General features: G+C 39.5%; 1 protein-coding gene across 1 annotated transcript in view; it reads left to right on the plus strand.

Annotated features, from left to right (window-relative positions):
* prkar1b (protein kinase, cAMP-dependent, regulatory, type I, beta) overlaps window positions 1-23,468 on the plus strand; it is a 109,907-nt gene that overhangs the window by 57,971 nt on the left and 28,468 nt on the right. Inside the window, exons 5-7 of the mRNA XM_041816888.1 lie at window positions 7,923-7,984; window positions 15,534-15,580; window positions 21,270-21,428. Of these exons, the coding sequence (XP_041672822.1) occupies window positions 7,923-7,984; window positions 15,534-15,580; window positions 21,270-21,428 (268 nt within the window). The remainder of the gene's footprint in view (window positions 1-7,922; window positions 7,985-15,533; window positions 15,581-21,269; window positions 21,429-23,468) is intronic.

Below are 23,468 nucleotides of genomic sequence, written 5' to 3' on the forward strand. Positions count from 1 at the left end.
GCTTTAACTCCAGACAGCCTTTTGGATAGTGATACAATATATAATGATATCTAATTTAATCTCATGCATTTAAGGGTTTACATAGTTTGTATCATTGGTTTTACTAAACTTCAGTCAACACTGTCATTCCTTTTCATTCTTCTTCTTCTCCGGGACACACCCCAAGCTCACTTCTTTTAGCATCATGTCCCGCCCTGCCTCATTCCATAGCTTTGTTTTTGTTTGCATTCTCCTTTTTAGAGATATGTACAACTACAGTTCCAAAAAAGTTGGGACACTGTGTAAAACATAAATAAAAAAAGAACAATGATTTAGAAATATCATGAATGTGAACATAAACAACATATCAGATGTTGAAACTGAGAAATTTAACCATTTCATTAAAAAAAATTAACCCATTTTGAATGTGATGGCAGCAACACATCTCAAAAAAGTAGGGACAGGGCCATGGTTATCATTGTGAAGCATCCCCTCGTCTCGTAACAACAGTCTGTAAATGTCTGGGTAGTGAGGAGGCAGTTGCTGGAGTTTGAGGACGGTAGTGCTGACCTATTCGTCCCTGATAAGGTATTCTATTTGCTAAATAGTTTTAGCTCTTCTTTGCTGAACTATTTTGGTTTATTTTTGATGGGACAGATGTTTTCTATTGGTGAAAGGCATGTGGTTTAGCATTGTCTTGCCAAAATATGCACGGCCTTCCCTGGAAGGGACAGTGTCTGGATGGGGACATGTGTTGCTCTAAAACCTTTAAAGCACTGATTTTGCCTCCAGATGTGTTAGATGGTCTCCTCTTTTGTAGACAGGGCATGGTGACTGTGCTTTCCAAAAAGAATTTCAAATTTTGATTCATCTGACCACAGAACAGTTTTCCATTTTGCCTTATTCCATTTTAAATGAGCTTTGGCCCAGAGACGACAACAATATTTCTGGATCGAGTTCCCACATGGCTTCTTCTTTGCATGAAAGAAATTTAACCTGCATTTGTGGATGGCACGGTGGACTGTGTTGACGGACAATGATTGCTGGAAGTGTTCCTGAGCATATGCAGTGATTTCCAGGACAGAATCATGCCTGTTTTTAATGCAGTTCCACCTGAGAGCCTGAAGATCATGAGCATCCAATACTGACCAGTGTCGTACGTTTTGTCTGTCCATGGGAAATGCAGCAATATCTATCAGAGAAAGGGAACATTCTGCAATGCCAGTCTTTCCTAATATTATTCAGCCCTACTTTGTATCAGTCATGTTGAATTTTTGATGATTCAACATGCAAGCTGACCCATAACGATGTATGAGAGTTATAAAGTAAAAAAAATACTGAAAAACAGTCATTTAAGTATATTTGTAATTGTTTTGGCTCATATCTCTTGGATTCCCCTACCCTATGATGGATTATTGTGACCTTGTATGAATGGCTGTAGTATACTCCTTTATTTTTATGATCTAGTGTGTTACAGAGAACAGTTTTTGACAGTTTTTGTGTGTATGATAAAGTTAGACCTGCATGATCGATTCCTGCTCCCTCACTTAACCTTCAAGACTTAGGCCTACTCAAATCAACAGTCAATCTAATGTCCCCAGGCTATGACCTCTATTAAGGAATTAATTGAACTTGCAAAATAAAGAACATTGTTCTAATATGCCAGAATAAACAATCTGAACAACTATAAACTGTGGTAATGAAAATTAATCATGCAAACACTTACGGCATGAACTCTGTGCCAGCCAAACCAGTGGCACATCGCTGCCAAGCCAAGACACAACTTGGAGAGCAGGGACATTCCTCTGTGTGGAGCAGTTGTTGATTGTTTTGATTATTGCAAAATCTCCTCCACACAGACGAGTGAACATTCTGGATGAGTTCCCCATTAAGGACTTGTGTAACCCAACATTCTGTGGCCCATTAAGAAGCACAAAGACAAGGCTGCACGCCGCACAGTAAGAAAGAAATCTTTGGTGTAAATTGCTTAGTGGCAGTGGTGTGTGTTGTTGAGCTAGTAAGGTGAGAGATAAGACATCTGCTGCAGAATAAATAAACAGCTGTGCTCAAGAAGAAATAATGACAGAGGAGGGTGAGGTCAGCAAGAAAGCTCTTCAACAAGCAGCTACAAATAGGCAGGCCTAATTTTATTTCATTAATGACTTAAACACTCTGAGCTAACTGTGTTTTTATGGGTGTTTGAGAACAATAGAAGGCTGTTGCTGTTTTGTTAATGTTGCTGTGTGCATGGTTGTGAGAGGGAGGGTAAAACTTTCCCTGTCATTCCCAAAAAAACACACACATGCATTAGTGCATGAAAATACTCAGTGTTTGGAATTAGAACTTGCAACTTTCCATCATTAGCAAAATGCAGGTGTCCCTTCTAATGTGTGCTTTATTATCCTCACCGTCATGTGATGTCATCTGGATAAGCAAAATTTGCACAGCAGGACACATATAAAGAGTTACAAATAAGATCATAACAATGGGATGTAATGAGGCACTAGACCTTAGGTCACTAATTGGTGGACTGGGGTCAGTATCCAAGCAACCATATCTGGGACTGTATGTTCCTGGAAATGCACCATTATTAGACATTGCAAGTACAGACAGAAAAAGACTATTTCAAACTTTTTAGTTTCATTTGGCTATTTTTACTATCTTTAACTGAGGGTAACTGACTTCCTGTTTAGGGAAAGGTCTACTCTAAATTACAAGAAATAAATTCAGGAACACTTACCACATACCTCACATTTTAGTGTTTACTTTTAGTCCAAGCATTTATTTTCTTGTGTAAATCTGGTACAAAGTCATGGTAGTGTGTTCTATATATATTCTATATATTTTGTCTCAGAAAAAAAAGGCTGTCGACGAACATTTTTAGTCATAGCTTTAGTTGACGAAATTAACACTGCTGAGTTAGGCAAGTAGCATGCGTTGACTTTCCAGGGAGCACATGGCTAGAAATGTCAATATAGATAGATACATTCATTACCAGTGTTGGGTAGCGTTACTTTTGATACTAACTCGTTCCATTACTGTGGAACATACTGAGAAAAGTAATTTGTTACGTTACTGTGTTACCTACTTCTAAAACTAATGTGTTAGAGTATTTTTGTGTTACTAAATATTATAACCCTTTAGCCACTCGTTCCACTCGGCAGTTGTAAAAACGACAGATAACGACCACATGTCTGCATTTAAATATGCAGACTCTAATGCCAATGTACAGCGTAATTTACAGCCCATAATCTGTATATCTGCCTGAAACACCACTGACAGACAGGAAAACATTTACAGCTCTTTAACATGTTCACAATCTGACAACAAGCTGAGCAGAGGCAGGCAAAAACAATCTAACGCTGTGCGTAATAACAGCGTGTAATTGGAACAGCTGCACAGCTGATTCAAAGAAAGCAAATTCTTGTCCCTTTTATAAAAAGAAATCCATCATGATGGGGATAATTCCCCAGCGGCCTGCTGTCCTCTCTGTTATCTCACTGGTTCAACAAGCTAACAATGCGCATGTTATGGCACAGAATGTTTACCTTCTGCTGGCATGGCGCTACGTGCCAACGTGACTACAGGAAGAAAGAAGGACAAACAGAGCAAATGCCTCAAGGAGCTTCCTTTTATTCTTTGTCTCTTTTAGAAGCCACGGAAGAAAGAGGAAATTTGGGATTTTTCTTTCAGTAACGGATTACTTTTATGAAAATGTAACTAATAATGGGATTACTTGAATTGTAAAACTAACGCATTACATTACTTGTTACAACAAAAAGTAATTTGAGTACTCTAACATTACTTTATAACGTGTTAACCCCAACACTGTTCATTACAGATGTATTTATGACAAAAGCGATGAATCCATAGTAGCATAAATCTGAATATGAGGATGCAACATGCTTTATACTATAAAGGAGGAGGCTCTTGTGGATCTCAGCTGGGCATATGGCTATCATGTCCTGCATGAACTAATGCTGAGCTTTTTATAAAGAACTTATTATGAAGTGAACCATGGAAAGAGGAGTTTGTTATGGATTGAAAACTTAAATATAGGAAATTTATTTTAAACTCAAATAAGACAGTAATGCACTAATTACTGTCCTAACCTCTATTTGCCTTTATTAGAGAGATAGGACTGTAGAGCCAGAAACAGGGATGAGACAGAGGGCAATGACATGCAGTGAGAGAGCCACAGGCTGGACCTGAATCCAGGCTGCCCTTGCACATGGGGCATGACCCAACCAACAGGCCATCTGCGCCCCCATGAAGTGTTTTCTGTATAAAGAAATCCTACTGAAATGGCCAAGTTTTTAGCTGTCATATTCTTACAATTTAATGCTTGCATCCAGCACACCCAACTTCTGATTCAGAGAAGAAGTTATCTGAAGTCAGAAGAAGTGTCCTATTGGACAAACTCTGAACTGTTTTCATGGTCAAACATGAATGAAATTGTGGGAAATTGTGGGAGTGATTCCTCAACAGAAGTTGCATTTTATTAACATTTTATCTTCCCACCCTGAGAATAACATTGAAAATGGCCTGCTGCATGTATGCATTTTTTTTTTCATTTGGTTTAAGTCTTACATGTACATACACAAGATATTTCATGAATGCACATTTGCATGTTTTACTAAAGAGTATGATGAAAGTCATGATTAAAGCTTTGTTCTAGACCTTGGGGGAAGGTGAACTTCCTTGGCCCTTTAGAGTCTTCAGGGTCTCCCAGTCTGTCTCTGCCAGAACAGCACATCCATTGTTAGGAGTTGTGGAGTCCTTTGCTTTTTCATAAGGTCAGAGGGGCTACAGGTAGCGGAAAGGACAAGATTAATCACCTCATCTGGGACAGGCAGGGAGGGGGCGATAGACTAAAGATGAGAGAAATAGGTGGGGCAGGGAGGGAATTAGAGGGAAGAAAGGGGTAATTGAGAGGGGAGAGGAAGGGGAAAAGTTATTGAGAAGAGACATGGAGGAAGCTGAGGATGAAGAAAGGGAAAGAGAGACAGGTTGAGATGAGGGGAAGTAATTACCTGCACAAGTGTCTTTGTTGTGCTCAGCGATGCATTCAACGAGAGAGGTATGGCATGGAAACAGAGAGGTGGTCAAGGACAATTACCTCAACGCAGGTTAGCTTGCCTTTGATGCCCTTACTATGGCTGCATGCCTCAGTCTCCAGCACTTCGCTGTGTGGAGGATCATCATCAATAATATGAAAGAGATTGTACCGGATGCTTTACAGCTGCTATATAAGTAAGTGACGACATTTTTGTCACATTAGTTTCAAAGTGTAAACTATATTATTTTCCTGTCTTTTTTACTTTGCTTCACTTTTGCCCAGGTCTTTTCCATAAACAACACTTTAAAATTAATGCCCGATCCGTGACCTTCTACTCCTAAATGCTCTAAATAAACAGAACCCTTGCTGAGTGCAGCTGGTCACAGATGTGATGAGAGTTCTGGGCACTCCTACAGATGTTGCCCTGACTAATTGTGATCAAAGAGTTGCGGATTGTGATTCATTAGACTGCCAGTGTTTGATTTTTTATCGAGAATGCCTGTGCCCTAGTGCCTGCACTTGCTATGGTGTGTTTACATGCTGACATGCACACCAGAAAGCATTGGTTGCATGCATAGCTCCAGATGACTCAATCTGTGTTTTATTTGTGTTTGTGTTTGTGCTAGGGATGTTCCCAGGCAACTTAAGCAAAACTCAGTTCAATTACTAATTTACGATAAATGGTTTACTAATTTAAATACTCAAGTCTAAGTGAAGAAAACTAAAAAAACAATCAAAGGTGAGTGCAATTTTTTTAACACAGCTTCACAGCATCTGCGGTAAAATGTTGCAAAATTGTTTGAATATGGCTAGTTTAGCCTTGAAGCACCTCTTATATTAGATTAGAGGTTATATTCTCTTCTCAAGCCAAAATCAGGCCAACATGGCCTACGGTCCAGATTCTGGTGGCAAATACATCAGTTGATCAACTCAATTCACCAATGAAGTGACTGAAGAGTGCTTTTTTAGGTGCACAGTGATGTCTGCATGTCAGCTCCTCATTCTTACGACTCTGTTTATCATAAACACTAAACAGACCATGTCTGTAATATGTGCTTCTGTGTTGTACTCATTAAGATCTCATTTTAACATATCTCTGTCTTGAAAACATCTCTGCATTGTAGTTTAAAATTTGAATTACAAAACGTGACAAATGTGTATGTGACAAACTAACCCTTGTTAGGTTTTTGCTTGGTTTGTGGTGTGTTATTTTCAATTTTATCCCCTTTTCCTTTACCCTAAACAAGACCTTTAGGGTTTGGGTGCCTAACCCTCTTTAGGTTTTCCTTAGTTTGGGGTGTGTAAAATTGATTTCCCTCAGTAATTTCTTTATTATTTTCATTTGTAAAATTCTGCTGTTGTGAAAAGTAGCCACTTACCATAACCTTTGACAACGAGTGAAACATATGCGTCATTCAGTACACTCTTCCGGTTCCGGCTTGGGTTATGTATGTTACTTCCCGCCCCATGGTTGAGGTTGCCCCATTCTAGAGGTCTGCAACACATGAGCCCAACATGCCCCACCAAGTGTGTTCAATATAAATGCATGCTTGAGTGCAACATGTGCCCTAGTGTATGTGAGTCAGTGGCCAGCTGCATCGCACAGGGCCTACCTGTGAGTGCAGTTGGCCCAAATCCACCTTCTCAAATCTGCTTTTTATTCAGCATCACATAAACAAATACCAGCAGGGTCTGTTCACTTCCAAATCACTCAATAACATCCTCAGATCCCTCCTCAACATCTGTTGACCTCATATTTTTTTTTTACTGGGGAGGTTCATGCAAAGCAACACTTTCATGAGTGCAGAAAGGTGTGTTTGACAGTGTGAACCTTTTCATTTCTAAGAGCTGCATGGTCTAAGATTCTGTCATGAGCACAGACATATTCAACACCCACACATTATTTTGCACAAACCTGTGTGTTTTCGTAGGCAATATATACTCAGACGCAGACAGACTGGTGCAAACACACACTTTCAGTCTCACACTCACGTATATCGGAGAGCGGGCTGGAACTTGCCCCACATTCACTCAGCGGGTCTTGTACGCCTTTGATATGCCTGACCCTCTTTTATTGTTTTTTCTATATTTCTCTATAAGACAGGCGGTATGTAACTGATTAGATAGATAAATATACCCTGAAGGTGAGAGACATGCAGGGAGGAGGAGAGGAAGCATACTGGAGTTTTCTCTTGTCCCAACACATCTGAGCAGAGGAACTTTAATCTGCTGAGGCTTCATGCATTTAAACGGCCGATTAGGAAGAGTCTAACAGGCGCTTTCCCTTCTGGGCTGAAACAGAAATTAAGTGCTTAGCTGCAGCCCTCATTTTGTTTGTTTTCTCAGCACTGCTTTTTAAAGATAAACTCCAAGATAAAGACTTTGATCATGTGCTGAAACAACACAGAGTCAGGTTTAAGCCTAGGTGCAGCACTAATACAGTGTAAAGACACAGAGAAAATAACATTTTTTAAGCATATTTCCAATGACAATATGCTGTTTTTGGTACATAACTAAGGTAGACTTAATGGACTAAGCATGATATTTTCTTCTGGAAAAATGTTGTTACTCTCTGATGGTTTGAATGGTGGATGGTTAGACTTTGTTTGAATGTGGATACCCTTAAAGAAATCAGTATTGTACACATACAAGTGGGTGTGTTTTGTATGGGTAATCCAGAGTCCTCAGGTCTTTCTCTTTGGCGTTGCTTCTTGAGTTTACACAGTGATGATAGCCTCTCTTTCTTCTCCATTGTGCCACTCTTACTAGATATGTGTGTGCGTATCTGTGTGTAAGTGATTAAAATGTTTGATAGAAGACCATTGTACCAGGTATGTCAATGAAACTGTGTTTTCTTATTTCTTTCCCCTTCTTTCTCTTTCAGTGACATATTTGATGCCATGTTTCCAGTCACACACATTGCAGGAGAAACTGTCATCCAGCAAGGTATGTATTTAGTTTTAATGGTGGCATGTAGTCATAAGCAACTGTGCTTTATCTCACAGCTGGCAAGTGAATGTCTAGGTTTCAGCAACAAATAGTACTCAAAAACTAGTACTGTGGATAATATTTAATTATTCTTTGTATTTCGAGAACTGCAATTACATAATAAAGTAACACAATATATAGATTAATAAAATGGATGGCGAAAAGCTACTATTTAAAATATGTGAGGTAAAATAATGGCCGTTTAAACCGGGTGCATGGTGCTTGCTGAATGCGTGCATCGTGGCTTGATTTCCATTTTGATGTTTTGAGCAAAGTAAAGGAGGGAGTCCAGGTTAATGTGCTTTGGTGCCTCTTATTGCCACTGTACTGTTGTAAAGCATGCATGGTGCTGTTAAGACCAAGCAACAACCCATGGTGTTAAAAACTAAGGCAGAGGTGCAAAATCGTGCAATTACTCCACTCTCCTCTTGGGGCTGGCTGCAGAAGCACCAGAAGTACCAGAAGTCACATGCACACCTCATGTTAAAATGCTAATTTTTAAAGTAAGAGTCAACAGTTTTACAGCCTGGGTTTAAAATAAGTGGTTTATTATCCAGAATAATTCAAGACATTATGAGCTCACACTGCTTGGGGGGTAAAGTTTTTACTATCGTCCGTCTGGGTTTAAAGATGGACATGTGTTTTGCATAATTGAGGATGTGGCTGACTTAACCACAAGCCAGTCATAGCTGTTTATTAGGAGGCTTAAGATCTCTGCTCCACCTCTGTCTGTTTGTAGATCAGGTGAAAGTTAGTTTGATATAGTTTATCAACTTCTATGGATTTGCTTCAAAAGACTTCTTAATGGGTGGCATCACCCATAAGAAATATACGAGTTATGTTAGCATGCATAGTTTAGGCATCAGGGAACTGTGATATCATGCTTTTAACACCAGGTTATAGCATGATAACATCACCTGCTAAGCCTCTAATGAGATACACTGAACAAGATACCTTAATAACCGTGATAACTGATCCAACAAAAACAAAGTACAACAAATAAGGCACAAAGCTTTAAACAAGCATATTACTCACAGACCCAAATGCACAAAAGCTAGCTCAGTGTCAGATTTCAGCCTACTGCTTAAAAAAGTTCTCTCCGCTGTGCAAAAGCTTGTCTAATATTTACTGTAGTTAAGCCTCTTGCTTAGTCTGTCTCTGATCTTCTCTTACAACTTCAACTGTCTCAATTCTCTACTGTTTCTCAGCCACTGAATCAAACAGTACTGAGATAGGCCAACTGGCTTCTTTTTAGCTGAAGGTTGGTGTATGAACTACTCCTTTAAAGTCATACGCTGTTAGAGCAAGAGAACCACAACATGCGTGCAACTGGAGCTCTGTGTGGAAGATGTCATTCCTCCCGTCCAGAGTTAATATACTGTTGGAATGACTTTAAAACTGATACTTGAAGGTGGAATAGTTATGTATTGTCACACTAAGTGCAAAGGACAACCCAAGCTATCCTTTGTATTACGTATATGCTGTAGCACAAAGTACAAACAGGCTGGGTGAGGGTGAATATAGATTAGACACTGTAGTCATAAATAATACACTTCAGCAGACACCTCAATTGTCACAGCTTATACACAGCAATGCTAGTCACAGAAAAACTTGACAACAGCTCTACAAATTAGAAAGCCAGTATTCCTGGGAGTTATCTGGTTGCATGAACTGTGCAGAGCAGACTCTGTTATACTCTACAAATGCGAAACATATAATATTTAAGAAGTCTAAATGCAATAGAGCAAGTAATAATCCCAATGTCTGTTATCATTGTACCATGTTAATTAGGGGTATAAAGGTACGTGTATTTGTACCGAACTGATTCGGTATGGGCCTCTCGGTACGGTACAGACGTGTACCGAACAAATACATGTGGAGCCAAGCTCACATACAGACGGAAAACCAGAGATCAACACACTGTCCTGCAAACAACACAACCACAGCAAATGACAGCAACAGTCTGAATATTTCCAGATAAAAGTGTCCTGTTTAGGAACACTTTGTTTCCCAGTAAAATACAACAGTGGACAAAGACAACAACAACAGCTCTGACACTATACTGCAGCTGTGTCGCTAAAGGCACGTCGTCCAGCGGACCAATCAAAGCATTTGAAAAAGCTCCACTCAAACAAGAATGTCACAGTAAAGAGTAGGAACAGCAAAGTCTTACCAGCCAGTTATAAATTTCTATTCTTTAAGATCGTTTTTATTATAACAATGGTGCTCTGGCTCTGTGAATCAAATCAATTTTACCTTCATATGTCAGCCTTGGAGGAGGGAGAGACGGACTCTGCAGCTGCGTCCTAGGTAAAGTTATCCTCAGATTTGACACGGCTCTAACCTTTTTATCCGCAGAGATGGGCTGTGAAAAGTTCTCCCAAACTTTGTAGTAGGTCCCATTGATTAAAAAAGTAATCCAGTGCTGGAGTCTGTGTTGAAATTGGCAGGAAAGATGCTAATTAACATATTTAACAAGCTAACGCACAGTAGTATGATGATGCGTTCAAGTTGGCTGGGAAATTTTGGTTTTTAAAGGATGGGTATAAACTTCAACACCGAGGTACGTACCGAACCGAAATTTTTCTGTACCGTTACACCCCTAATGTTAATAATGTGACCAAAGTATATTGAATTTTGTTCAGGATGCCAAAACTAAAATATCAACTGCTTTATTCTTAAAACATGCTGGAGAAAATCTTTGTTGCACTGATGTAATGAACTCAGCTTATCTCTTGCATGAAAGGTAAAAATACCATGTATTACTGATGTTGTAAAGACTCAACCTTCTGATCTGTAGTAAGTTGGTGTTATTGTCAAGGTACAAACTGATTAAATTTGATTTTTAAGTCTTGAGTCTTTTTATGAGTTCCAAGTAGTGACTCAATCATCCAAATAAAGAAATCTGGTATTTGAAATGAAACCTTCATGATTCAAAGAGGCTGTTTCTTATGCCATTGTTTGGACACATCCCCCTTTGAAATACTTCACTGGCACACAGCAAAAAAGAAATTATATAAAAATCACATTAACATCAACATAACGTTGATTGATATTAACAACACTGTCTTACCCTATGGAAATGTGCCAATATATCTTTGAAACTCTGTATAGTCCCAGCCCTGTTTGCAAGCTCATTTAGACATCTTAACAATGCCAAATAATCAGGGTGCTGTTTTAGCAGGATGCCATGGCATCACTAAAAATATACTATTTATATCAAAGCATGCACTTACTGCACTGCCACTACTTGTGTTCATTTTATCCTTCCATTGCTTTTTCCCCTCCCTTTTACTCTTCAATGCCCCACTGACACATTCCCCCTGGCTGGACCAGATGTCAGGTCCCTCTTTGCCCATTCACAGTCATCTGTGCCTTCTAGACATCTCTAGACTTAGAAGGAACATAGAGCTAAAGAGAGCCAGGCTGAAACTTTACACTAGTCCTCACTGAATATCCTTCCAAAAGCAGATAGGGCCTGATGTTTAATCAGTAAAAATGCACGTTTTGACATGTGCCCATCCAAGAAAAACTTTGGTGTAAACTACTGTGACATCATGAAGGCTACACTGAGGATAAAGACAATCAATCACACTGTCTCTTCTGTATTAAATGCCTAAAAACTATTGAGTTTTAGACACAGACTGGATCACATACGGATTCAGCCCCTCCTGCATACTCTGAGACAACATCCCAGATTATCAGTCCTAATTTGGTGATAATAAGTCTAGCTAGCTTGCAGGGCCCCCAGCCCCAGAAAGCCCATTGTTATATATACAGTACATTGTACTACAGAGTGTGTTATACAGTATATACAGTACAGAGCTGATGTCATTGCAAATGTCTGCACTACTGTGCTGCTTCAAAAACTCAGCCTTGCTGCAGACCCATCACACACTATTTAGACACAGCCTGGAGTTATCGACTTTGCAGCCCGAGTGGTATTTAAACAGAGGAAGAATTAACTGTCATTACATTCTTCAATGGTATGCAAATGAAGCATAGACATAGTTCCACTGTAATACCCTTGATTTATTATTTTGTCTTTGTTATTAAATAAATAGTAAATTTATTTCCTTGTCCCTGAGGCCCAGCCCTCATTGATTTATCAGCATCAGCCCTGATTTTAACAATTGATGCATCTGCACATTTAAGCATAAGTAAGTGTTCAGTGGGATGAATTTTCAGTGTGGTTGTCCACATTCATTATTTAGTTTAGTAGAAAATAAACCTACCAAAGAAGCTTGGGTGAGATTAACCCCTAAGCCACCCCTGTCATCCAAGTAAAGTATCATTCTATGGGAATTACATAGTCTAACTCAAAGCTGCAGACCGATCAGAGAGCCAGCGAAGGGTAAAATACAACATAAAATCAGTTTTTTAAAGATGCTCATATTCAGTGTTATGTAGGAGCAGAATTGTCTGTTTTGAACACCTTATAGGCTGAGGATGTTTTTCTTTTGAGTGAAGCCAAAGAACCTTAACAGTGTGTGATAATTACCTTGTGTTGAAACAAGGCCACACTGAAAACACTGCCCTGCGTGTGTGCACCTATGTGTGAACGCATGCACTATTCAAATATTTGCTTGCACTCTCAGGCACAGGGGGATTGGAAAGGCGCAAAACAAAGACTCAAGCACCAAAGTGATAAAAGACAGGAAGAGTAGAAGAAAAGAAAGACAGAGTGAGAGGGAATTGAAAGAGATAGATGAGATGAAAGAGAGAGAGGCAGAGACAGAGAGAGGCAGATAGCAGAGGGCCAGGTTGAAGCAGGTTGTATGTGTGTCTCTGAGAGTGTGTGACTGCCTGGGGTCTCCTCTGGGACAGACCATCAGACAGACAAGGAGCGTTTTGTGTGACAAATAGAGCTGTATGATTAACGAGCTCTCTCCTCTCAGTATTAATTAGCCATGTGAACTCCTGTGAACTTTACACACAGGGCGCTCTCAGCCTTTCAACTCTTCAGGTGAACTTATACACACAGTCATGCACGCCTTCATTTGGTACATACAGAATGCATACACAGGCATACTTTTGTCATGTATACTCATGCCTCGTTGCCCACTCTTTTGCCTCTGAATGGAGTTGTATTTATTTCTTATTGTAAGAGGTCGCTGCAGGGAGGGCTTCTCTGTGCTCATGTATGTGGCTGTCAGTCCTCCTTAATCATTTCCCTTTAGCCCTATGTAACGGATAGCATAATTAAAGGAACGCTCCATTTTTCAGCCTTATCTTCAGACTAGACGCTTTTAGCAGACATTGACCAACCAGATCCCATGACTTACTTTAAAGGTGTGGATCTGCTGTAAAAGCTCAGAATCCTCTTATCAGTGACACAACCAAGATCCAGTGAGCAAAGCAGACATTTTGCATTGACATCCTCACATATATAGCTGCCAATCAACTAGCTAATATATGAACTCAATTGTAGCCTAAAAAGCTACATATTCCACTCTGACAAGGAGACTTTTTGGAATACCTTTCACTTATGAGGAGCATAAAGATGTTTTTTTTTTCATGACCAATAGACAATTCCAATCACAGACTAAGTGAAGGTTTTTTCAGACTTAACCTGTTTGGTTTGGTTAGAAGATAAAACCTGGGTCCATTTGCCAAGTTAGTGTGACTTGTTTTATCTGGTGTGTAAGCATTCAGTTGAACCCTGGTGCAAATCAAACAACTTTATGGAGAACACATAAAAAGAGGGGGTTTGGTCCCCATTTTTTAGCTCCAGTGTGGTTTATTTGCAGTAAGAATTCCATGTCTGTTAACAGGTAAATCCATATTGCAAAACTCCAGTCTGAAATTATTATGCCAGGTCTGAGAACAGACCAGACCAATCAATGTTATTTGAGGAGAATGAGGCGTAACCCTGGGGTGTGGACTTGTTGCACTGGAAGCCAATGGCAATGGCTGCTGCCAGTTTAGCATTTAGCTTGGATGTAGCTATAGTATAGTGGCAGTTTTTTTAATCAAAACGAGACAAAATTGATCTGTTAAAAAAGAGCAAATAACAGCTCTGAAAGCTTCTCTTGACGGAGTGGATGTTTTTTACACTTTCCCTGACCGGCCTTGGCATGAGTTTGATCCACCAACAAGTTCTGCTGCAGTGGTAATTTTGTTGACTAAAGCTATGACTAATAATGTTTGTCAACAGTTTTTCCCATGAAAAGACTAGACCAAGACTAGCCAAAAACAGAACTTTGATGACTAAAACTGACTAAAAGTACGTTTAGTTTTCATCAAGATGACTAAAATGAGATGAAAATGTTCTTTAGTTTTTCTCAGACATTCATTTCCAGCTCTGTCACCTCTCTCTCAGTTCTAAAGAAAAACCAGACTCATGAGCGCGGTGTAGTTTCTGATTTTTACTACGTGTATATTTGAAAGCAAAGGCTGTCTCCTCTTCAGCATCATGGCAGAGGGACTGTATGTGTTATATGACAGGAAGGGGGCAAACTGAAGCAAAAGGCACAACAATTTTGGATTTTATAGAAAATTTGTTCATATTTAGGATTTTTTGATTGCACCAGTTTTGCACCAGTTCATCCAAGAAGTCTTCTTCTAAGAGGTTTTAAGGACAATTGAAGCAACAGTGTGGCATACATATCAATACAGACAGACAGGCTGCATATTATGGTTGTAAGATGTAGAGGCCCAGTAGGGAGATTTTTTTACCCTTAGAAAGGGCTAGCTTAACTGTTTTCTCCTGTTTTATGCTATTGCAGCATAATTTGAAATGTTGTGTGTTTTGCTGATCATACTCTCTGAAAAAAGCTATTTTAACCAAACCTATGTTAATTTACCAACTAGTGGTTAAGGTCTGGAATTGACCTATTGTCTTCTTTATGAGAAGAAGTGTAACTCACATAGGCAGCACTTTTTTCTAAATGTTTTCTGTATATTTTATGAATAGAGTGGCAAGTTCTCAACCAAAATAAATCCAACAGTCTTACTGATATCTTATAATTTTCCCTTTACCTTCATACTGATTTGTTTTAAGTGGACATGCTCAGGCACCTCTGTTTCAGAGTTTCCACTATTGAACTACACAAGCAGCTGTAATGAGTACTGCTGTTGCTGATAGTTTATTGGCAGTCGCATTGAAATATGCATTGTGGAGGAGGCAGAGGCATCTCTGACACTGGGCCTGCCCTAAAGCTTTGGAAGACCCAAAATACTGATAAAAGACAAAAAATAAGCAGTTTTCCAAAGGAGAAGAGGTGGAAGTTGACAGATTTAACTATTAGGGGAAGGGTGTGATAGCATGTTTTCCTCTGTGGGTTCTAAAGAAGAATACTAGCCATTTCTTTAATATATTTTTCCTCCTGCTCACAAAGGGCTTTTTTAAAGGTTTGTTACTGATGATTGATATCGCTTGATAAAATCATTTAGGTTTTAATACCCTTTAAACCAAGCAGGAGGTGGAAGTTAGGGGAAGTAGGCTTTCCTGCTCCAGTTCCTGCTTTTTCCTGTCATCTCACACCTTCTTTTCTTTTCCCTCCAGGCGATGAAGGAGACAACTTCTATGTGATTGACCAAGGTGAAGTGGATGTAAGTGGAAACACAAGCACACACAAACAATCCACCATTTTTTAAATAAGCAGTCTCTTTTGATTGTTCATTTGATTAAACAATCACAACTGTAGAGTGCTCTATTATAAAGTGTGCCAGTACTATTTATTGACCTTTCGGAAGCTTTTCACAAGGATTGTGACTCAGTGGGAAAATCCTCTCTCCTCCTCTCATGTTAAGACAATGATACTCACTAACAATAGACAGGCTGTATTGGATTGCCCCCATGTTTTGTTTTCTTCAAAGTTCAGTTCCACCAAGATGACAATCTCTACGTGACGCTTTCCAGCGTAATGTTAGGGCAGCCAAACTGAGAACATCTTTTGTCTTAGTAAGCCTGACAAAGAGCGATAGAGTTAAGTGGAGAGATAAAACAGGAGCTGATGGAAAGTTAAACAGGAAATGGCCCTATCAGCTTACTAAAGTGAGCGCTGAGACGGTGGCTTACAGAGATAAACAGGTTGGCAAGCTTGGTAGAGAGACAAAGTGTAGAAATATAGAGATGGTGCCATGATGGAGGACTGTGCAACACCTGAGTATTACAAATTATGGCATTGACCTGCATTATATTGAATGGTAACATTTCTGACAAGCATTCATTGGCTATTGCTGAATTTTAAAACGTGTTGAAAACACATCTATACAACTAATCAATGCTTCAAGACATGAAACTCAGTAAAGGGTTAAGCAGAGAACATCCACATCGCTGCAGGAATGATGGACATCGTTGTGGATATTCCCTTATTTCCACTGCATGATGTGTTTTAGCCTGTTATCTAAATATTGTCATCGTTGGGAAGTTCCTTTTGAGATCACTTGTTTTATCTTATCACAATCCTGCTCTCGCAATCCAGGGTTTTTAGAGAGACACTTTGTTTTTTGTTGTCAGTGCTTATCTAATCAATCTCCTGCTTGTCTCTTTCAAGCAGATAGTGTTGAAAGCACTCAGTTTAGCTGTTCTACTAGGTCTGTTTTCCCCAGGTTGGTCCTATCCATCCCTAAGCTGTTACTTCAACTTCAGAGACAAAGTTAGATTGCAGTAGCAGCAGATTGAAGGCTGAAATTTGAAAAGTTTATATATGAAGGTTTATTTATGTGCCCTTCATTTTGCCACCTGGAGCAGTCAGGAAAGCGGACAGTGAAGGAAATCAGGGGCCTCACACCCAAAGACCAGCCTCCGTTAATCAGTCATGACCCAACTGTCATGTCTATGGCGCCATTATGTAAGATGTTTGTTGCTCACTTGCTAGGTCCATCAGCTGCAGCATCACTTTGTGTCTTTATCATCTGGCTTGCTGACTTAGCCTCTGTGTTTACCAATGGTTTCTTCAGGTTCAAGGCATTTTTCACAGCCAAGATCCTATCATAGTTTTTGAAAGATCTCATCCTTGTCCTCACCCCAGTGCTCGTCTGCATCTACGTAACCCCAGCCTACCATCCTTTCTATGTCTACAAGCTGCCTCCCAGCCACAGCTCAGTCACTAAACTACTTCAAGCTCAGTGCCAATACTTTAATAAGTGTAGCGACATCTCCACACTTATTAAAGTGTCAAGATGTCTCTCATTAGACATGGATGTAAATCAGCTGGCAGCCCATAAACTGCCGGGAAGATGACAACTGCTGCCACTGATGTAAACACCCCATCATGTCTGTACCCAGACTTATTCACTTACTGACGTTGGCCTGTGTTTATATGGGTGCAGCACTAAAGAAATTATAACGCTTTCATTCCAAAACGCATGAAGACTATGATGAAAAAATGCAATTTGTAATTAGATATTGAATCTAATTTGAGTCTAATCTAATCTGATGTAAAATTTTTCACTTTGTTCCATTCTATTTGGCATTCAAACAAATATAGATTTATGATTGTATTACACCCTTATGAGTTGAAAGGTGACAAAAGTGTTTACATTTTTTAAGAAACTAAAACTCAACTTTTATTCACCTGAGCCTAGAGTCTGGTCAGCGCAAATTATCTGTCTGGATGAACCTCATGAAAATTTTACACAAAATTACATTTGTCATTATTTACTAAGAGCAAGCAAAGTTTGCTATTGAAAAAGTTTGCCTGGTCTACCTATCTTGACCACCTTCCACACCTACATTTCTTTTAGGGTTTTGCTTTATTTAATTTTTGTATGACCCTAACACAGGATTTATTTTTTTTTTAAGTTCCATATTACTCCGTTACTTATTCGCTTTTAAAAGTGTGGTGGAAGGTATGACAATCGTGCAGATGTTCACGCCCTTTGTGCATTTTGACTCTGACACCATGTCCTAACTACAACTGATGTGAGTGGAGGTCAATGACAAACTCAATGGGTGAGGATTAATCAAAGAGGTAGATGACAAGGGTTCAGGAATGCCCAACAGGAATATTTTAATATTTAAGGCTCATTGATAGAAAGTATGACAGTTTTGTTTGTCTGCATTCCAAGAATAATTGCTAGATGTCTTACAATGAACAGCTAGAGCCTGAAAGTCACAGAGTAGAGAGTTTTGGCTTTTGATGCAGTGGGGAAAGCAATACCATGCAACGTGACGTGATGCAACGCAAGAAAAGGTCAATGCTTGCATGCTGTTTGAACACAGTGTTAGGCTAAATTATTTGGAGAACCATGCATTACTAGTACATGGAATAAAGTAAAATCATATTTATATGATGTGTTTTAGTCCAGTTGCCAAATGTTTGTTCACTGCTTATATCTGCTAAAAGATTATCTCTTACTTGTGGTGATCTCTGACATTTTCTGACTTTAAATAATTAGCTTAAATCCTTTAGCCAAAACACAGGTAATTATTATAAGATTAAAGCTTTTTGTCATTATTGTTTGAGTGAAAGTGGGATTAAAAAATTTAATGTGGCTATACAGTAAATGGATAGAGCCAGGCTATCTCTGTCACAGCTCATGAGAAACTGCATAAAAACAGAGTAACTACAAACAGAAATACATAGCAACACTGTCTGCTCATCTACCTTTCAGTGCTTATGATTTGTTGCATCTTAATTACCGCCAGCCAACAAAGAGAAGTTTCAGTGACAGCTGTGGGACAGAATGCATTGTTCAAGATTTGAATTGTCTCATCATGAACTCCATTTTACCCTCTGCATAGCTCTGACTCAATACAGTCAAGTGTTTCCAATTCAGCCCCCATGGACCACCTTTTCTGCAGGCTTGATCTTACATCGTGCAGCTTCACTCTTGCATACATCATGTAGTTAAGATGTAATGCTGCTTGTTTAAGCATTTGAAACAGATCTAACCACCCAGAAGGTGTTTGACAGGAGCTTTTTAGAGTAGGCAGGAGGGCTGCATAATCAGTTATGAAAAAAAAAACAAGAGTCTAGCTTTATTGCAATAAATAAGAAAAAAAAATTCACAAAGTTTGTCACTTAGCATGTCGAGACCTAAAAGTAGGTCATGGACATGCCTTCAGTGGGTGGCAAGTGCACATCTTGTAAAAGAAAAAGTGGAAAAAGTCTTTGAAATACAAAAGCATTGGGCAGACAAACATCCACAGCCTATATTTATTTTACTCAATTATATATCAGATACAATTTTATGGTTTTCTTGAGATCCTGACTTATTTCTCCTGTTATGTTGTGATAAAGTTGTTTTCCCCTTATATTAAAAATGTGTCAACCCCCTTCAAGTCAGTATTTGGTAGATCCACCATTGATTTCCACAGCACTGTGTCTGTGTGGATAGGTCTCAATCAGACTTGCACATCTGAACACGGATTTTTACTCCATTCTTCTTTGCAAAACTGCTCAAGCTCTGTCAGGTTGCAAGACAATCAGGTGTGAACAGCCCTTTTCAAGTCTAGCCACAAATCCTCTATTTGGATTGAGGTCTAGGCTTTGTTTGGGCCACTCCAGAACCTTCATCTTGTTGTCTTTAAACTATTTCTGTGTAGCTTTTGCTGTATGCTTAGGGTCATTGTCTTGCTGGAAAATTTCTGATGGCCAAAAAGCCCCATTTTGTTTTCAAGACCAGTTTAAAGGGGACATATTATGCAAAATTCACTTTTTCAGGCTGTTCTAACAAAAATATGTGCCCCTGGCCTGTCCACAATCCCCTCAAGTACCAGAAAAATCCAGTCCCTCCCCCCTCTCTTTCTCCACCTTTCAGAGAATGTGTGCTGAAACAAGCCATTCTCAGATTTTTTCCTCATGATGTCATGTGGGGAGTTAGTCCCACCCCGAGTTTTGGTTGGCCCTCCCCACTTAGAAGAAGTGATCTTCCTCTCAGAGTTGACAGCTAAGAGGTGGATCAGGAAGGCTTCATCCATTAAGCCACATCCATTTCCTGAGAGGGGTGGAGTCAGGGGCGGGGTCAGACAGCCCAGCAACATTTAAAGCCACAGAAACAGCTCATTCTGAGCAGGGCTGAAACAGAGAGGTTTTTTAGACATGCCAAAATCCTATACTGGAGTGTTTTTTCAGCAACAAACTTCACAGGCGTGTTTCGGGGACCTCTGAGACAATATAAACTTGTCTTAAAAGGGTAAAATATGTGCCCTTTAAACTACTGCTCTGGAAGTTATGTCCTGGGTGCTGATTAAAGAATCTTTTGTTTTTTAAGTAATTGGGTTCAAGTTCATCCTGCAGCACTTTGCTCCATGTCATTCACTGCTCTGTCATCCTTATTTCCTATGCTGCTCACTATACTAACCTCTTTCAAAAAAATCATAAAAGCAAAAAAAACAAAAAAAACCTTCAAAACACATATATTAACATTTATGAAAATTGTGAGTTCACGTTTATATTAATGCTTATATATTCAATGTATCTTTTAAAAATGGAATTTTGAACATTGCAATCTAGTATTGTGCAGGTGTAACAAAGACTAGGTAGTTCAATACATGTATAATAAGATAAAATATGCAGTAAAAACTACTTGGACCTGTATGTACTGATGTAACACTTGAGCAACATTCTTATTGTTCCTCTAAGCTTGACGTAACCCCTGTGCTTCTATTTGAAGCCACCCAAGTTTGTAGAGAAGGATGACTCCCCTGTGGTCAACCCTGAGCCTTGGATAATGGCTTGCAACAATATTGGCACTCCACAGCCACAGAAGAAATACTCCCTCCCTCTCTCTCCTCCTTTCTCTCTGTGTTATTAAGTCAGCAACATAGTGGATAGTGTGTCGACAGGTGAAACCCTAACGGCCCCAGGGAGAGCCTGGATGAGCCTAAATGCGGTTGTATTGTCTGAAGAGCTATAGTGGCTGGCCTAAATAGAGCTGTGAGTTGAGAAACAAGCATGTGAGTGCCTGTAGATCTGAGTATAGATCCACAATATCTACCAGGGCTTTCTGTCCTCCATTACCCCTAAATCAAAGGAAAGGTCTGAACAAGAAAAGACAGAGGAAAATAAAAGGGGTGGATTGAGATAGAAGGGATAGAAGACTTTTTAGAAGGTCTCATTTGAAGTCTCAGTGGGGATCAAATGCTTAGAGACAAACCTTGTGAGCATATCAAACAACCTGGAAACTGAGGAGGGGGGTTATACGGGTTGTGAAAGGTGTCTGAGGGTGTGAAGTTAAAATGTATCAAAAAAAGAAATTCAGCACAGATTACCAAGGGATGACTGACATTCTTCAGAAGTTTTCAACATTTTCTAACAATTTCTCCATTGCTGTTTCTTCCTGCCTGCAGGTGTACGTGAACGGGGAGTGGGTGACCAGTATCGGAGAGGGTGGCAGTTTTGGAGAGCTGGCTCTTATCTATGGGACTCCCAGAGCTGCGACTGTCAAGGCCAAGACTGACCTGAAGCTGTGGGGCATCGACAGGGACAGCTACCGCCGCATCCTCATGGTAAGACACTGTCTTCCTGCATATCTTGATAAGCTCAGTTTAGACCAAAGATTCGCAATAAGACAAGTTGAAACTTGCAACTTCTTGCGATAGGCTGTTCTGCAACGTTCTAAGCTAGCGGAGGAGACAAGAGTCTTCATGGGTTGAAGTTTCCTGTGAAAACTTAGATGTAATAATGTCCAAAATTCCTAGCATGACTTTATCAAACAAAATAGGCATTTATAGCCTTTCAAAATGAGATTTATATTTCGCTCTTTCTTATTTATATACTTGCACCATCCTGCAACCAGTTGTCTGAAATGCAGGCAGCATCATCAGACAGATTGAGTCGAGCTGCAATTACTCGATTCAGACAGCTGTGACTGATCAGCAGTCAGAATCACACAGTCTCAGCTTTTAGTTGCATAGTCTGTTGGTACCGTCATGAACAACTAAAAAAATTGCGTAGTCTGAGCCAGCCTTTCTGACCACCCACTGTTTTTGCAGCTCTTGTTCTAGAAGTAAATTTCCCCTTTCTATTCATCAAGTCGCTTACTCAAACAAAACCCACCTCCATATATGCTTCTTCTTGAATGCCTCCTTACATCTGCTGCTAGACAGAGACAGTGGCAAAAAGGGAGTGAAGTCGAGGAGAGAGAGAGGGTCAACCCTACTGCCTCAACACACTCGTCCCTCTTCAGCAGCTTATCTATCAGGAATGTCTAAATGTTTAAACTGGAAACACAAGGTGCTCTGCCCCAGCTGTCATACTGATTCATACACATGCACATCTTGAGTGCTGCTGGAATTAGAAAAAATGATAACTTTGAGTGTGCCCACAAGAGTCTTCATTGTTCTTAACACTCTACAACTAAATAAGATGGCACCCAGTTAACCTTCATGACCTCTGTGCACACCTAAGCCTTCCTCGGCGGGAAACTTGTTTTTGGACCTTTCAGCTCAGTGTAAAGTTGGCACAGGCCTGCCCAGCACTCATCTCACCTCTTCAGCACATTGTTAAACTGAGGGCACAGACTGCCCTGGTAACCTTTCTTTTAGAAGATTCCCTCTCTCTCTCCAGCTCTCATTCCTTCGTCTCTTCCAGCAGCAGCAGCAGGAAGGGGGTGCAAAGTGAAGCAGAATCCAATTATGTGAACCTGTAGTTAATTACTGCCATCAATGATTTGTAAAGCTGTTTTTATAAAGTGTGGTATTCTGGCAACATCTTAGGCCAAAACAATGAGAGCTCTCTTTGTGTCTTAGTTTGTGTGTGTGTTTCCCAGTGAAATTATGCTGAGTGTCTGCAGCTAGTTAGTCAGAGGCCTGAGAGGGTGTGTGGCAGCTACCATCAGTTTAATTTTTGCTCATTTGCTCTCTCCTGTCCTGCTTTTTTTTCTAGTATCCAGAGACTCGACACTCACTGAATGAAAAACTTTTCTAAATAATTTATTTTCATTCTGTTTGTTTATACAGTTGCTAAAACAAGTTATATTACATTTAACTGTTTTGTACAAGCATTATTCCAGCTACTAAATTCCTCTAAAGTGAAAACTGCCTGTCATGAACTCTGATGCATTTTGTTTATCCATTTTAAAATCTTTGATTTATTTTAATGGTTGGAATTCAAATACTTACAGAATGCAAGATTGGAAAGAATTTTCCAAAAAGTTTTAGGCTAAGATGACAAATGTTTTTTTCATGTAAAATGTGAGAAATCCTCACATTGCTGCATTTTTGGTCATAATTAATTTAACATTGTTGTGTGTCACATTGTCCTTTTAAAATAGAAACACACTTATTGAAGTCTGGGAACCAGAGAAAATACAAGAAAACCTTACAGCACACATCAAAAATATGTAAACGCATGCACATTAGGTCTCAGCTTTTGATCAGTAAATCGAAAGGACTCAAGAGGAACTAGAATCAGATTCAGCTTTATTGGCCAATAATGCTTATGCATTAAGAAATTGCAGGTTAGCTTTGCTATCAGTGTACAGGGATTAAACATTAAATGCAAAAACTAAATTTACTGAATAAGGTATTAAAAAAATGAAGCCCAAA

This window comes from Cheilinus undulatus, linkage group 21 (assembly GCF_018320785.1).
Source record: "Cheilinus undulatus linkage group 21, ASM1832078v1, whole genome shotgun sequence".
Lineage (NCBI taxonomy): Eukaryota > Metazoa > Chordata > Actinopteri > Labriformes > Labridae > Cheilinus > Cheilinus undulatus.